Genomic DNA, 16,108 nt, shown 5'->3' on the forward strand with positions numbered 1-16,108 from the left:
ATTAGTTCAAGATCAGTCTCTGACAGCTGTCTGCCCTTAGGCAGGTTCCTTTACCTTCAAGTACCTATTTCTCCTCTGTAAGATGTGAGTGATGAAACTATGTTCCTCACAGAGATGCTAAGAAGGCTGAGTGAAGTAATCCACAGGAGGTAGCTGCTTAACAAAGGTTAGCAATTTTTACCACCATCACCCTCCAGCAGAATTCATAGGCCCAATGGACCCAATCTGGAAATCTGAACCTCCAGCCAGTGGTTTCTTTCTCTTCTACTGTTACAAGACCCATCTTCTCAGCCCTTAAGTGTTTCCTGCCTTTACTGACACACAGGTACCTCATCAAGCTAACAAGACTGCAACCCCCTTAAGGGAAAGCACCAGCTCTAAAACTTATCTAGAAGATAGTCAAATATTCTGTCAAGCATATGATTCAGAATGATTTTATTTAAGCAGACATAACATATATACAGTTGTAAGTGCACAGACGATGTATTTTATGTACATGGCTTAGACAGCTGTTTAAAGACAACCAGTGCCTACTGGGAAATAATTTTCTACAAAAGTGTGGAAAAAAACAAAGATCAACTGAGGAGGCAAAAACTAGACATGAATTCAAAACATGGATATAGGTTTTCATAATCAAGAACAGTGCCCTCACCATCTCCTCCCTGTGGTCACCACAGGGCAGGAAACTTTAATCAAAGAGCTTCAGGGTGCTGGTTCCCAGACCGTGAGGAAGAGAAGGGAAGAGCAACAGATAAAAAACCCGGCACTTTGGTAGTGGGCTACAGCCTTGCCACAGGCCTGCCGCACTTGCAGCACCCAGAGTGGGGACGTCCTGGTCACCGAAGAAGCGATGAGCCCCTTTCTGCCAACTCTTCTCGGGCAAACTCAATCCCCTTGCCTCACAAGAATGTCGGAAAGGTCCTCAGTTCCTTCCAGCTTTAGATTCTGAAGGAAGATCAAACACATGAACAGATTCTAATCAAGGTAACAGGGTGGTGACTACAAAGAATGAACTAAGTCCCATGATTGTAAGAAGATTATGTTATAGCAAATATCGTTTGCATAATAAAGCTAATTGCAAATCCTTGCCAACTGCAGGGGGAAAAAAGGCAAAAAGAAAGACTTCCTGGCGCTGGTTCCTGCAACAACCTCTCTCTGTAACGGGCCCAAGAGCTAAGCTATTTGCTCTGGAAGGAACGAAAAGTGGATGGGAAGCCATGTGTGGCCTTGTCCAGGCCCTCCCCCTCCCTGCCCCATAACCTCATCCCTGAGGACGGCCGTGACAGCCCCCTCGCTCCATCTGCTCAGGCCTTTCCCTACCTCTCAGCTCTTCCCCCACCTAACACCCCCACTCTCCCACCCCATGAATTCCCCACCAATCCCAGGCACTTGTTTCCTTTAGGACCAAACAATTGCCAGAGGCCTGTCTTGCCTAAGCTCACCATAAGCATACCTCCCCTCACTTGGCACTGGAGGCAGGCACGATGTGCTGGCACTCAGCAACCACACCACCCTTTCTGGTGCACCTTTCTGTACTGCTAACGATGGAAAGCTGAAATCATACCCCCCTGAAGTGTGACTTCTACGACTCAGGTTCCAGAAGCGGTTCAGGTTTGGCTAATCAGTCACACCATATTGGCACTCAGGCCCACAGAGGTAGAGGAGACCCAGCGTCCACCACTGCACCCCAAGCCCCGTCGCACTTCTCAGGGGAGCTCATTCCCAGAGTGGCTGATGAAGAGTCCAGATGGGAGTGAAAGACAGGGAGAAAGAAGGCCACAAGAGAGTCATGTTCTGGTATTAAGCGTTGTGAAATTTCTCTTGGTGGTTCTAAACTGAGTTACCACAGACCCCTGCAGACTATCATGGTAACTGACAGGGTCAATGTTACAGTCAAATCTTCTCAAACAGCCCAAAGCCAAGACCCAGCAATGGCCTCCCTCAGCGCTTAGCCCAAGGGTTTCTGGTCTGGTGCCATCTCCCCATCCTTTAAATGCTGAGCGCTCTGGGCCCCTAAAGACACACTCGATCACAGCACAACAATCCCGGCCCTGCTGTTGGGGGAAGCAGCGCAGTGCTGGAGCCAGAGCATTATGTGCCTCAGTGAGGCCACAGAATCACCGATGCTTTTTAGCAGGGTTTCCTCGGCCCGGTCTATTTGGGAACCGAGTGTAGATCATACAGCCGCTCTCTCACAGGGAAGAGGCAGGCTTCTGCAGAGACACACAGCCCAGGGCACCACCGATTCTCAGACTGGTGCAATTGAGTGAAATCAGTAACATTCTTAATTTGGACTCAAGATGAGGGTTTCTGAGCTTTGGGGGCACCCTGTGCTTTAGGAGCCTGTGTGTGCTAGGAGAACACACCCAGTGGGAGAGTTCACCAGCACCTACGTCCGTAAAGATGGTGTGAGGTTCCAGGCCTCCCCCAGAACAGCTTTACAGTCACACTTCTGAATGTCAGACAGATGGATGGCTTGTGTGCCCTCCTCTTCAGATGGGGAATCCTCCTCAGAGCCATTTGTGGATTTCTTGTCAGGATGATAATATCTTTTTGTTTTTTTTTTCCCTCCTAGTTATTCTTTCTTCATGTAGTTTGCTTCTGACATTGGATAAGTTGGAACATGTCAAGAATCACACGGAGCCATTCTCACTGCCATCTCCCACAACCACGGATGGGGCTGTGTGTCCCCTAGCCTTGTCTTCAGGACTTCTGAACAGGGCACATGATCTCTCCAGTCAGCCACTGCTGCTTACTACCTTTCACCCAGCAGCCATGTGAGTTCAATGTTCCTGGGTCAACAATCAACCACGGTGGCTCTAATGTATAAGCTCTTCCCGTCAGAAGCTAAGCTGGGTTGCTCTGTTCACGCCTCAGTAGTGAACGCCCGGGCCCAACAGTCAGCACCGTAGGTGCACACGCGCAGCACCTGTCCTGGCTCACTGGCTCTTCCAAATCTCTTCCCCGCCCAGCCTCAAAACTAGCTTCTGCCAAATGGACACTTTCTTCTTCTTCAGTGAGTTCATGAGCTTCGAAAGAGAAAAAGTGGTCCCTGACTCCCAGTGGGAGGTCCGCGTGGATAGGCTGAAGGCTATCCTACACGGGTCATCCTGCAAGGGAACCTCTCGCCTTCGGGCCCAGCAGTCGGTCCAAGCAAGCCCAGAGCTGCGAAACAGCCGATCATCACTGCGTCATTTTAATTACGAGGCCAGAGGTCAGGCACTGGCACACAGGAAATCCTGGGTGCTTCTGCAGCACCCCATTTTTGCTGGCATTCCAGTGCAATCTTATCAGTCCTCTCAAACCACTCTTCAGTGTTCAGACAGGCGCCACACTCTCGGCTCTGGGGCAGGGTTCCGGTCTTGGAGGAGGTTAGAATCCACAGCTGTGGTGCACGATAGCAGCGAGACATGCCCAGCCCTAGTGATGCTCTACTTCAAGAGCCAAAGTCTACGTGAGGGACCAGCTGCCTAAGGACACAAAAGAATACAAAGGGTACAAAGCCTCACGCAGTGCCACTTGTTGGGGCTTGTTGCTGGCTGCCTCACTGGGCTGCCTCCTGGGTAGCTGCCACCACACTCTTGGGAAGATGGGTCCCTGCCTGCTCTTCTGGTGACTGTGCCACAGCTGCTCAGTTCTACTGGCTGGCGTGGCACACTGCGGAGCCTGGCATTGTTGGTGGTGCAGCCCTGCTGGCCATGGCCTCCATGTCTCACTATCCTCTCCCTGCATCAATTTTCCTTTCATCCTCACCTGGCCCTCCGTCCTCCACCACATCTCCATGTGTCTTGACTTTGGCACCGGCAGGATTTGCCCTTTAAAGCCTCCGACACCCAAAAATACAAAAGCACTTTATGTTTTAAAGTTGGGAACTGACAGATCACAATTCAGCACCTAAAAATTTCCCCAGTTGGGTCCTCCTCATTATTTTCATTGCTAATCACACCCAGTGGCCTTTTTCTAAGTCACTTCTAAGTGCATGGTTAATCCTCTGGGTTGAAAGTACTGCATAAGTCACTGTATTTAAGATGTCCTATGAGGTTGCCCGTGAGAGATCTAATTAAGAGCTCAAACAGGTTGCGATGAACAAAGAATACTCCCACGCTTACCAGATTTACCTACCTTTTCATTGGCTAAATGTAGGAGACAGGCAAAGGCCAGAGGTATAGAGAGGTTCTGAGCCATGAGGGGAGGCAAGCTATAAAACAAAGAGGCAAGTATTTAGCTGGGTCACTGCTTTGTTCTAGGAACAAAGGCTCTTTCATCAAGTATGAATACACATGTCCAGTGAACAAACTAAGCAGAAACAAAGAAATATTTCAGATGCATTTTATAAGCAGGTTCTTCTAGTTTCTCATTTGGAAATAAAATATCACTTGTCCCATTCCAGCCAATGGTGCAGAAAAATGCCTTTTTAAAAATTGGTCTATATTAACTCATTTCACAATGCAAAGAGGACACAGAAAAACTGCCCCAAGTATTAAAAGAGCAGAGCGTGTGCAGAGGGTCTGTCAGCCCTGCGGTCACTGGCACGCACCTCTTCTGCAGGTCCTTTGTGAGCCCGCTGAGCATCTTCTCATCAGCCACCTTTCCCATGTCCCCTTCTTTTCCAGTTTCACTGTGGTTTGTCTAACAGAAGAAAGATATTGACAACTCCGATCTGTAGGACCAGTTCACTTTCAAGAAAGCAACATGAACCTAAAGATTGTATCTCCAAAAAGTCTACATCTGAATGAAACCACATTTTCTAAGTTACATCTTAAAGAAAAGGGACCCATAAGGGGACTCCATTCCTTAGCCCTGCACCAGGACACTGACTACCAAGTGATGGTAAATGTTGATGTCAATGTCAATGTAATCCCAGTAAAGGAAAAACTGCAAAAAGTCTTCTAGTTTTCTCTGAGGAAAAAAAATACAAACCAACAAAAGCCATGATCATTTATAGTTTCAACTGGCCTAACGCAGCCAAGGGCAGCACAGAATCCATAATCCATACGGCAAGCAGTTATCAAAGGATGTCATGTCTCGTATTTGTGTTACAATAATTCAGAATGTGTACATGGTGGGTGGGATGGGGAGGCAGGACAGGATGGGTGACAGTATACATAAAACAGTGATAGTTATCAGAAGTAGGTGTTCACTATACTATTCTCTCTCTACTAATATGTTTGAGTATTTTCGTGATAAAAGACTTTTTAAAAAAGAATAAATTCTTAGTTAACCATAATCCCTGGAGTAGAGGGTATTCTAAGTTGTTTAAATTCAAAGTTTGGGGTGCCCGAGTGGCGCAGTCAGTTGAGTGTCCAACTCAATTTTGGCTCAGGTCATGATCCCAGGGTTGTGGGATCAAGCCCCACATCGGGCTCTGTGCTGAGCATGGAGCCTGCTTAAGATATTCCCTCTCTCCCTCCCTCCCTCTCTCCTTCTCCCTCCTTCCCCCCACCCCCCGTCCCTGGTCGCGTGTTGTCTCTCTAAAAATAAAATAAATCTTTAGGGGCATCTGGGTGGCTCAATCAGTTAAGCATCCGACTTTGGCTCAGGTCATGATCTCTGTGAGTTCCAGCCCCGCAGCAGGCTCTGTGCTGACAGTTCACAGCCTGGAGCCTGCTTCTGTGTGTGTGTCTCTCTCTGCCCCTTCCCAGCTTGTGCTCTGTCTCTCTCTTTCAAAAATAAATAAACGCTAAAAAAAAAAAAAAACAAACCTTTAAAAAATAAACAAATCTTCAAAATAAATATATAAATAAATAAACTCAAAGTTTACGTAGAACCCCTTTGTTACTTTTTTTTTATTTTTAATTTTTTAAGATGTTTTATTATTTATTTTTGAGAGAGAGACAGAGACAGAGTGTGAGTGGGAGAGGGGCAGAGAAAGAGGGAGACACAGAATCCAAAGCAGGCTCCGGTCACTGAGCTGTCATCACAGAGCCTGACGCAGGGCTCAAACTCATAAGCTGTGAGATCATAACCTGAGCCAAAGTCGGACACTTAACGACTGAGCTACCCAGGCACCCCACCCCTTTTCTACTTTGTAAAAAGCACATTTCCCTTACATTTGCATCCTATTCAGATTTAGGCATACGATTGGAGCCTTAGCTGATATGTAGGACTACACAACTCAGGGTCCTCAGTCAAAGCATGATTTTCACTTCTCAGTCAACAGGAGAAGGTATAGGAGAACGGGTTGGGTTTGGAAAGCTCAGAACATTGCCTGAGCATTAGCGGTCCAATAGAGAGGATGGAAGGATTCTGGTTAACTGAGAGTTCCATTTAGTTGGAAAGAGTCAGTCAAGGTTTCACCTTGTTCTGAAGGAGAAAGAGACAATTTGACAAAATTGTTTTTTACTATTTTCCTACTTTGATTATATTTCCCAAATCAAGAAGTATTAGATCAAAGGGCTTAAACATTTTATGGCACCTGAGATGTTAGAATTTGCTTTCCAAAAGGGTCATTTATCAACTTAAATTGCACCAGCAGTGAGTAAGTGCTCCAAGCTTTTCCTCAACTCTGTACTGAAAAAATTGTTTAACTGCTAAAGTTGCTATTTTAAAAGAGCCTAAAATGCTTTCATCTGTATTTTTTGATTACCAGCAAGGCTGAATAATGTCACGTGCACTAGTTTACCATCTGCATCGCCTTTCGTGTGACTTGCATGTTCATATACTTGGTTCATTTCTCTTTCAGAGGTGTGAAGTTTCTTTGTATTTCTGAATGAATGCTTTCTGAATTCACGCCACTGATCTTAGAGCCTTAACCGTGAGGTATTCCCCTCCCACATGCCGGGCACCTAGACAGTAAGCAGAACGTGTTACCTCCGTGTCTGCATGCTTGGAGAACTCTGTCAGCAAACTCCACATGCTTTGCTTCAACTTCTTCATGTCCATCTTTTTGGCAGTCTTGGCATAATGAATTTCAATTTTATTTACCTGCAATAGATATATAACCAAGTAAAACTAAGTAAATAAAAAAAAAAAACATTTACCATCAACCCATTGTAAAATCAAAAGTCTGGAGTTCAAATAAAGAATCTAGTTTGGTTTAATCCAAGGAGTTCTAGAACTTCCTTTGGATATACCAAAATAGAGTCCCTTCCTTTAACCTAATTTCTTGTTGATCAAGTATAATCTACATTAAGACTAACCTGGAATCCCAGTGTAAGAGACATAGGTCAATCAAATATATATGAAATCACCAAGCCTGTCACCTGGTATGGGACAGATGCTTAATGCATGATAATTTACTACAAATTGAATCTGGCCAAGATTTTCCAGAGACAAATAGCTAGCCTCACGCAATCAGCACAGAAACCGATTTTCCCTGCCTGCAGCCTTCATTCACATACTTTACCACTTTGCTCCTAGTTATATGGTTTATCACAATCTCTGGAGAGATGACTAGTTCTACACATTAATTAGCATCAGCTCATTCCCAACACAGCCCTACTTAAGAGACAGCCACTTAAAGAGCAACAACTTAAAATGGAGGGGGGGAAAAAAATCAAGCCCAGACCCATATGACTCTCATATAGGAGGCAAATTAAATGGATCTCAGGCAAACAATATAATTCTCGCTTTCACCTCTACCTTCTGAGGTTCAGCTACCAGATTCGACTCCCCATAAGTGGTGATGTCCAATCCTTGGACTTCAGGGATATCATCATTCTCTTGTGTTGTTTTAGGTGGATGGCAAGATGTAAGGTCAAAGGTCCCAACTGGTCCCACAAATAAATCATCCGACTCTTCATAATCACTGTCAGCAGCCTGGGCAAGAAAACAGTTCTTCAAGTTTGGCAGAAGCTGTCTGAGAGGCTTAGAAGTATCCTTGAAAAAGACTGTATTTACACATCAAGAGCAGAGCACCTGAGGGTTCATTGTGTGAGTCAAGCCTACGATGGACTTCTAGGTGCCTCTACTTATCTTCCTGTTATACATAAACCCTAAGAGGAAAGCTTCTGTTAACTAAGACCTCTAGAGCAAGTTAAAAGGAATTCAATAATCACAACTGCCAGTATCACCTTTGGCTTCAGGCCAACTTAAGATTTCATTTTATAGAAAGCATTCTTGAAACACTGGGATCTGACCCACATCCCTCACCCAATGTGAGCACAAGAGTCGCCAGGGGTCTCCAGCCGGCCACAGGATTCCTGTCCGGGAGCCATGAAAAATTCATTCTTGGACCAAGGCCAGCAGGAATGGATCAGATCTCTGGGCTGGGACCCAGGACTTGTTTTTAGCAGTGATTCTTTTTTAGGGTGATTCTTAAACACCCGGAAAGTTTGAGAAGCACTCAAGAGGTCTGGATTTTCACTAAAATGTAACAACGCAATTCTCCACGTAAGATGGTAAGATGAACAAACTATTCTGCAGTCCTCGTCCCTCTCCCTACAGGGACACAGATGAGGCTTAATATTTTCCCCCTTTCTGTTATTTACATTTGCTATCTCATTAGTGGACTCACAATAGGAATACTGAGATTATTTAGCCTAAACCTAGATCTAAATTTGGGGAGTACCTTGTATAAGTTTGCAATGTAAGAACCAAAATCAGAGCTAGAAGCCTGGTCTCCTGAATCTACCCCATAGACTTTTTGCCTATCAGATCACACCATCTTCACATGTCTATGTGCTCTGTCTCCCTAGCCAAAATAATAGCTCCTCAGAGCAGGAAGAGTATTTTCCTTTGAAATCCCAAAATAGCCAAGATAAGTGCTTTGCACAGGCTAAAGATATTGACTGGTTTATTGGAGTATGATCATTCGCTTTCCACATGTAGGACTGGCGGCAAAGCAGGCCAAGGTTTTGGCTGTTTCCTCAGCTTTGCTCATTCCCTGATGCCTGGGGCAGGGCAGGCAGCCACAAACTCCCCACCTGATTTAGAATTTCCTGCAGCTTTCCACCATATAGGAAAGAAGGCTCTTCCGCTTAGAAGAGAGGACAGAGCTCTTCTCTCCTTTACCTGTAATCCAGGGCAAAAGTTGGAGGTGTCGTTAGGGTTGTTGTAATCATAGTCTCCAATTTCTTCATAATGTTCAGTTCCTGCCCTCTGGCCTTGGGCCATCTTAAGTAACTAGAATGAAGGAAAGAATAACAGTAGAAAGCAATTTCTAGGAAAGCATCTCTAAACTAAGATGGACAATAACCTTAGTTCTTATGATCAATCTCCTAGAATTATAGAATTTTAGGGGTGCCTGGGTGGCTTAGCCAGTTAAGCGTCTGACTTCATCTCAGGTCATGATCTCACGGTTCGTGAGTTCGAGCCCCATGTCGGGCTCTGTGCTGATAGCCCAGAGCCTGGAACTTGCTTCAGATTCTGTGTCTCCCTCTCTCTCTGCCCCTTCCCTGCTCATACTCTGTCTCTCTCTGTCTCTCAACAATAAAAATGTAAAAAAAAAAAAAAAATATATATATATATATTAAAAAAAAATAGAATTATAGAATTTTAGAGTTCTAAGGGCCCTGAAAAGTCATCTTAATCCTGACAACTTCAACTGCACAGCTCCGTTCTAGAGCAAGCCCTGGGGTAGCAGGGCTTGGAGACTCCATCCAACCCAAATAAACCAGAGAGCTGGTGTGCAATTAGGTCTGTGCACAACTTTATTGGAAAGGGTTTCTTCATTAAAAACAAAACTGCCTAAAGCTATCTGAAAAGAAGTCAACTTGGTTGCCGCTCGAGCAATTCTGAGAAAACCCATTCACAATTTTAATTCACAGGCAGCCTGTCTCATTTCTGGGACAATCATAAGAAGAAACATCCAGCTTTTTTCCCTGTTGTTACACACAGGGTCCTTGTTCTGCCTTCCAGAGCCTCAGAGAACAAGTCTGCCTCCTCCTTTGGGAATGCCTATGACCACAGCCCTTCAGATATTTGCTGATCGTTAGACCAGTGATTTTTGCCTGAGGGGTTTCTTTGGGGAGAAGGACATGAGGCTGAAGGTATGTAGTTTACAAAGCATACTGAATATTTTAATACAACTCTATATCCAAAAGCAGCCAAAAAAACCCTTCAATGTTTTTATAATACAAATCCAAAAATAATATTCAACAATAGGCATTTATTGTCCACTTTCTTCCACTGTTCCTCCTATAACACTATTTCTAAATCTCTCTCCATTTAGGATACTCTCCTCGAGGCACACTCTAAATTGTCCACAGTCTACAAAAAGTGTTTCAGGAAGGGAACATGACAGCGGTTGCTATTAGAATCCCCTTGCAAGATATTAAACTGGATGGGTGGTTGATCTGTATAGTCTCTAACCAAATAGTGCTTATTAATCCAGCATCTAATTTCCAGGGTTTCCAGAGCTTAACAGTCATTTTCCCAGTGTAACTCTGCTGGGAAGGTCAGGGATCTCCAGCTCCTGCTGCCTGGCTGCCCTACCACACAGTGAATTTGTTCCTATGGACAATCAGAAGCAAAAGTTCTTTCTTCTATAAGAGACAATCATAAAACAAAAAACAAAAAACCACCCCCTGGAATGCAAGGTCTCAATGACTTTGTTCTACCACCTTAACATCTGAATATGCAAATTCCCACCGAAGGCCACAATCTTCAAATGTTCACAATAAGGGCTTGAGGGAAAAGGGGGTGGCTTGTGGCCACAGAGAGCAGCTCCAGGCTGGGCAAGGTTTGAGAAGTGTCCTACCATCCTGCTCTTCCGCCACAGGGTTCCACTTTCTGATCAGAACGAGGGGGCTAGCATCTTACCAATACTGACCATAGCCATACTTTCTCGTACTGCGGTTTTGTATCTCTTTCTGCAATTTTAAGAGTATTTCTATTAAGTAAACAGCATTGATTAAAAAGGAAAATAAATTACTGTTGGTTTACAAAAACACAATGTGAGATATCAGTGATTTGGGGGAGCTGTATACATATCATTACGGTCTTGTACAGAAAGAGGCAAAATAAGGAAGAAGAAACTGAAGACAGTTTGTGTATATGACGCCACAAGACTAGAACCACCAGGAATGCAAATGAACGGGGGTCTAGATAAATGAAACCTAGCTTGAACCACTGACTGGTTACCCTGGCAACAGTGACATGCGCTTGCTACCAGCATCACCAGAAGAACCACAGGCAGATGAAGCGAACGGCGACTAGGTACAGCACCAAGTGGTCTGGAGTGCTCATCTTAACAGAGGAGCCAGGAAGGTTGCGCAGCACTGGAGAACTCCCTGAGGCCTGCACAGTCAGACACTGGCACCTACGTCACCCCTCATGTCACAGTCTACACCCGTCCACACCCTGACCATGAGGAAGGCAACGTGGGCTGGGGACAGCATCTGCCTAGTGAATCCACCACCTCAACGAGAAAGTAGAGAATCAAGCAATAACTAACATCTTGTAAGAACCTCAACAAAAGATTGTTTATCGCCCTAGCATTTCAGCGTGTAGGGCTCAGTGTCCATCCGGAGGTCTAACCAACTGATGTATTTCAAATCTTTGGTGTGCATCTATCCCATAAGCTTTCCCTTTAGCTCTGCTATACCCACTGCATCTTCCAGTAACTGCCCTGGGCTAACACACATCTCTCCTCTCACTCTCTCCTTTTCCTTAAAGGCACTGTCCGACAGTCACACTACCCATCATCTGATACCTCTGATGCTATCAGCAGGTTAGACAACAGCAGCAGCCTGAACGAACCAAGGAACAGTCTTATCCTGGTCTTACCCTGGTTCCTGGTTTGAGATGCAGCTGGACAAGATTATCAGTCTCATAGAGGAAATCCGTAGGAAGAGTGGTAGCTCTCCAATTCTGATTCTCCAAAGTGGATTTGGTCAGAATAGTAGCAGCCTATTAAAAAAAAAAAAAAAAAAAAGTTTTTAGGCATCTTTAATAAGAATGTTCAAAACATATATATATATATATTTTTTAAGGAGCTTGGAAAGGATTTGGGCAGCACTAGTCTACTGTCAGAATTCCCAGTTCCATGTGAAAGAGTGATTTTGCTAGACATTATTCATATTCTAAACCTGATTCTATCTGTCACTGAGTTCGGGGTTTTTTCTCAATTCCTCTAGAGACTGAGGGAGAATGAAACCATCTATTTACTCTAAAACTTATATTTGTAATTAATTGTTTAAAAAATCACATCTGTGGGGCATCTGGGTGGCTGTTGGTTAAGCGTCCAACTCTTGATTTTGGCTCAAGGCAGGATGTCGCCGTTTGTGAGTTTGAGTCCCGCATTGGGCTTCATGCTGACAGCACAGAGCCTGCTTGGGATTCTCTCTCTCTCTCTCTCTCTCTCTCTCTCTCTCTCTCTCTCTTTCTGCCCTTCTCTTGCTCACATACATTCGTGCTCTCTCTCTCTCTCTCTCAAAATAATAAATAAACTTAAAACAAAAATCATATCTAGGGGTGCCTGGATGGCTCAGTCGGTTGAGCGTCTGACTTCGGCTCAGGCCATGATCTCACAGCCCATGAGTTTGAGCCCTGCATTGGGCTCTGTGCTCACAGCTCGGAGCTGGAGCCGGCTTTGGATTCTGTGTCTCCCTCTCTCTCTGCCCCTAACCCACTCACATTCTGTTTCTGTCTCTCTCAAAATAAACAAATACTAAAAAAAAAAAAAAAAAAAAAAAAAAAAAAAAAAAAAAAATTAAAAAAAATCACATCTGAAAAGAAGAGTAAAAAGAGTAATTTAAGAAAGCACATATGCTAATAAATCTAGCACAAACCTTTGTTTTTCGAAAATATATGTCAAAGTCAATATCATCATCAAAGTCAATTTCAAAATCTTTCTTTGTATTCTTCTTTTTATTTTCTGATTTGGAGGCAGCATCATCTGCAGAAATGAACACAGACATCAATACCGTTCACCTCTGTGGACAATATTTACCCATTCTGCAAGATCCTTATCAATGGCAAAATACCATTTTTATCTGAACATAATGGCATTAGGAAAGGCAAACCACATACCTATTTCATCAACTGGTAATTTGTGGTCTTGCTAACAAAACACAATAAAAAATATGCTAATTAATCCCTTCCATTCAAAGATAGAATGCAAAACATATAATGCTGGCAAGCCCTTCAGAGTTCTAGAGTCCTGCCTTGTAAGCTTGTGGTCATTCCCACATATGCTGGATGGTCACTGACACTATGTGTTCAAGTTCCATCTAGAAGTACATACGTTTGAGTCGGGGTCTAAAGCGCCAGTGATCCGGGCCAGCCCACATCGACATGGTACGGGGACTAAAATAGGAATATTCTCCAGGTTTCATGGACAGAAGGGGGCACATGGTCCTAATGTCTCCATCCCCAAGGGGAATCATTTCTTCCCTGTAACACACATGAAATCACATTTTTACATGTACAACCATGTACACGTCAATATATATAACACAATCACGCATTTACACTTAAAGCAGCATGTGAGGCAACTGAAGACTACCTACTCAGTTTTCACAGATGGGCAGGATTTCTAAGAGTTAGTTCAATATAAATACTTCATCGTTAAAAATCCTTTAGTTTTTACTTAGTCAAAGTGCTTTTGCTTCTCTTAATTTTATAACAATATGATCATAGCTATACAAAGAGGTTTTAAAGTGCTTCATAAAATGCAAGTTTACCCACTTGAGAGACAAGAAAAGTGGCAGAGAGAAAGTTGGACTGCACAGTTAATAAAATGCCAGAGCTGGGGGTTGGACACAATTCTGAATCAGCTTCAAGATCTTTCCATATGGAAGATTTCCCACCACACAAGATGATAATCTCTCTCTCATTCTTTCTTCACCATCCTTCCAAAAGTGAGGGCTCCAATAACACTAGTGTAATGTCTACCAAAAGTGAAAAGATGTTATTCTAATTTGTCCCCCAAATGATCGGGGTGGGGGAGGGGCACTTGTAATCCGTTAAGCCATCTTAGCTTTATTCTTTGCTGTGTGTGAAGTCTAACTGGCCAGTCCAGCACGGCAGTTTTGGGTTGATTTTTCAACCTTTCTACAAGGTACTAGTATGTGCGAGGTAGCTTTCTCCTAAAGGCCCCTGACACATCAGAAAGTATGTTAGCGCTGCTATACTGCCCTCTAAAGGTAAAGGTAACAAGGAAACTTCAGGCACCAAGGGGTTTTTCATCCATACTGTGCGATCCATATACACACAAATCCTCTTTACATCAAACCTTATGGAATAAGGTTAAAAAGTTTTAACAGGGGACTTCACCTGTATCTACAGAATATTTATTTAAAAACTAGGAAACTGGATTTGTATAATTATTGTGCAATTAAAACTTAATTTTAAAAATAAGAATATGCTCAAAAAAATTCACATTTCCAGTCTGTAGAATGCCCATGTTACTGATAACAACTGTACTACACTGTGAGCTCCGGAGGGAGAAAGACGATGCCTTCAGTAGAATCTCTGCTCAATTCTCACAGATACTGTTCTGTTTTGGCAGTCATGCTGGGAATTTATTGGGAACTTATAGGCAAAGCTATAAAGAGCTTGGCCCCCATCCCCTGAGAATCTGTGGGCCAGGGCAGGGCTAAGGCCCTTGAGGCTTGAACTCTAGCCATTTTATCTTACGATACACAATACTATGTGGCAGGCACCCTACTGGTCCTAAGTCCCTGACTCAACAACCAACCTACTTCATGGTCTATCCATTTTTCAAGGCCTACCCCCCACCCCCATCAAGCTTCTCTAATCCCCTCTGGGGGAACTACTTCCTTTACCTGCTCCCCCACCACAGGGCTCCTCCTTCAATTCAGCACCAGTTCAGCACATCACACTTTAACCTGCAGGGTAAAGGTCTCCTCCCAGTTGGCTTCTAGCGCATCACCCGGCACTTAGCAAAATGCTTCATTCTTACATGCATGGAGCGGGCTGTGGTGGGCCCTGGACTGTAGACTAGGTCTGTAACCACAGCAAGCACCTGTACACAGAGAGACTGGCTAGAGCACACGTGGCCCACTGCTGCAGGAAGAGGGAATGCGCCCAAGATGCTGCTGGACATACAACACTTCTGTCAGGCCAGGCCTCGTTAACAGATGATGTGCACAGTTGTCCAAGTGTTGCCATCCAGGGACCAATAACATGGGGCATCCTACACAACACTGGAATTTATAATTCAGCACTGCCATAACCCACCTTGAGCTAGAGAAGCCCTTAAAGACCTTTTAGTCCAGTACAGTGTCATCATCACGGGTGCACAGCACAATCACCCAGGAAAAGTTTGGGAAATGTGACGAAGAGCCTGGCTTCAGGGACTCTCAGTGAAATGCTCTGGGGTGGAGCCCTACTATCCAAAGTTCATTACATGCAGCCAGAATTGGCCAAAGGTGCTGAGTGATACCCAGCTCCATCCCATTATTTAACTTCTCTGAGCCTGTTCCCCCATCTGTGAAGTGGGGATAACAGGACTCAATGATAAGGTTGTTGTAAGGCTTAAGAAATGACATTTTCTGCACTATGTAAATTATGTGAGGTAATGCAGGTAAGGCACCTGGCATGGGTCTGGCACAAAGCCAGAATAATATAGCACTCATGAGCTCAGACGTTATTATTATCTAGTCCAAACCCTTCATTTTATGGATGAGAACACAAGGCCCTAAGAGGTGATGCCACTTGCCTCTGCCCCACATTTCACATCTATCAATGACAGAGTCAAGTCTGTGCAGTTTAAATATTTACTGAGCTCTCGGGAAAGAACAGCACCAGGCCAAGGATAGGGGTTTCAAGATGGACAAAACCTTAGGCTAGAACCTAAGCCCCCGGCCCTAATGCACTCAGTAGGATGGACTCTACGATTTCATTCTGTTTGAAACTGAAGAGAAATGGAGACATTTATTCAAAATACCAAAATGGAAGTAACTAAAGCCCTTTGTTACCATCAATTCCTCAGATGCCAGGAAAAGTAACAGTTGTTCTCTGACATTTGAAAATGATATTAAAAGAGCTAATCCCACCAATCTGCCTACCATTTCTCACTTTGTAGAAGATAGGATGAGAACGGGGACAAGACTGCAAGTATAATAATAGTACAAATCAGGAGAAGAAAGGACGGTGCCAAAGGTCTTAGATGGTAGTTTTGCCTTGAGGTGCTAAATGTTTAGCCCATCACTATCTACTCCGATTTGAAGAGACATTATCAATCAAATCATTTCCCACATAA

The 16,108-nt window shown here is 44.1% G+C and overlaps 1 protein-coding gene across 2 annotated transcripts in view; it reads right to left on the reverse strand.

Annotated features, from left to right (window-relative positions):
• Positions 1–418: 418 nt before the first annotated feature.
• Positions 419–16,108, reverse strand: part of NCAPH (non-SMC condensin I complex subunit H) — a 33,248-nt gene continuing 17,558 nt past the window's right edge. Inside the window, exons 10-18 of one of the 2 annotated variants that reach the window (XM_030311196.2) lie at positions 13,127–13,275; positions 12,672–12,778; positions 11,668–11,790; positions 8,953–9,063; positions 7,576–7,758; positions 6,811–6,924; positions 4,538–4,629; positions 4,123–4,198; positions 419–945 (exon numbers count right to left, since the gene is read on the reverse strand). In XM_030311196.2, coding sequence (XP_030167056.1) covers positions 886–945; positions 4,123–4,198; positions 4,538–4,629; positions 6,811–6,924; positions 7,576–7,758; positions 8,953–9,063; positions 11,668–11,790; positions 12,672–12,778; positions 13,127–13,275 — 1,015 coding nt within the window. In that variant the 3' untranslated portion in view covers positions 419–885. The remainder of the gene's footprint in view (positions 946–4,122; positions 4,199–4,537; positions 4,630–6,810; positions 6,925–7,575; positions 7,759–8,952; positions 9,064–11,667; positions 11,791–12,671; positions 12,779–13,126; positions 13,276–16,108) is intronic. The other variant, XM_030311198.2, reaches the window with a different exon arrangement.

The sequence above is a fragment of the Lynx canadensis genome, chromosome A3 (assembly GCF_007474595.2).
Source record: "Lynx canadensis isolate LIC74 chromosome A3, mLynCan4.pri.v2, whole genome shotgun sequence".
NCBI lineage: Eukaryota > Metazoa > Chordata > Mammalia > Carnivora > Felidae > Lynx > Lynx canadensis.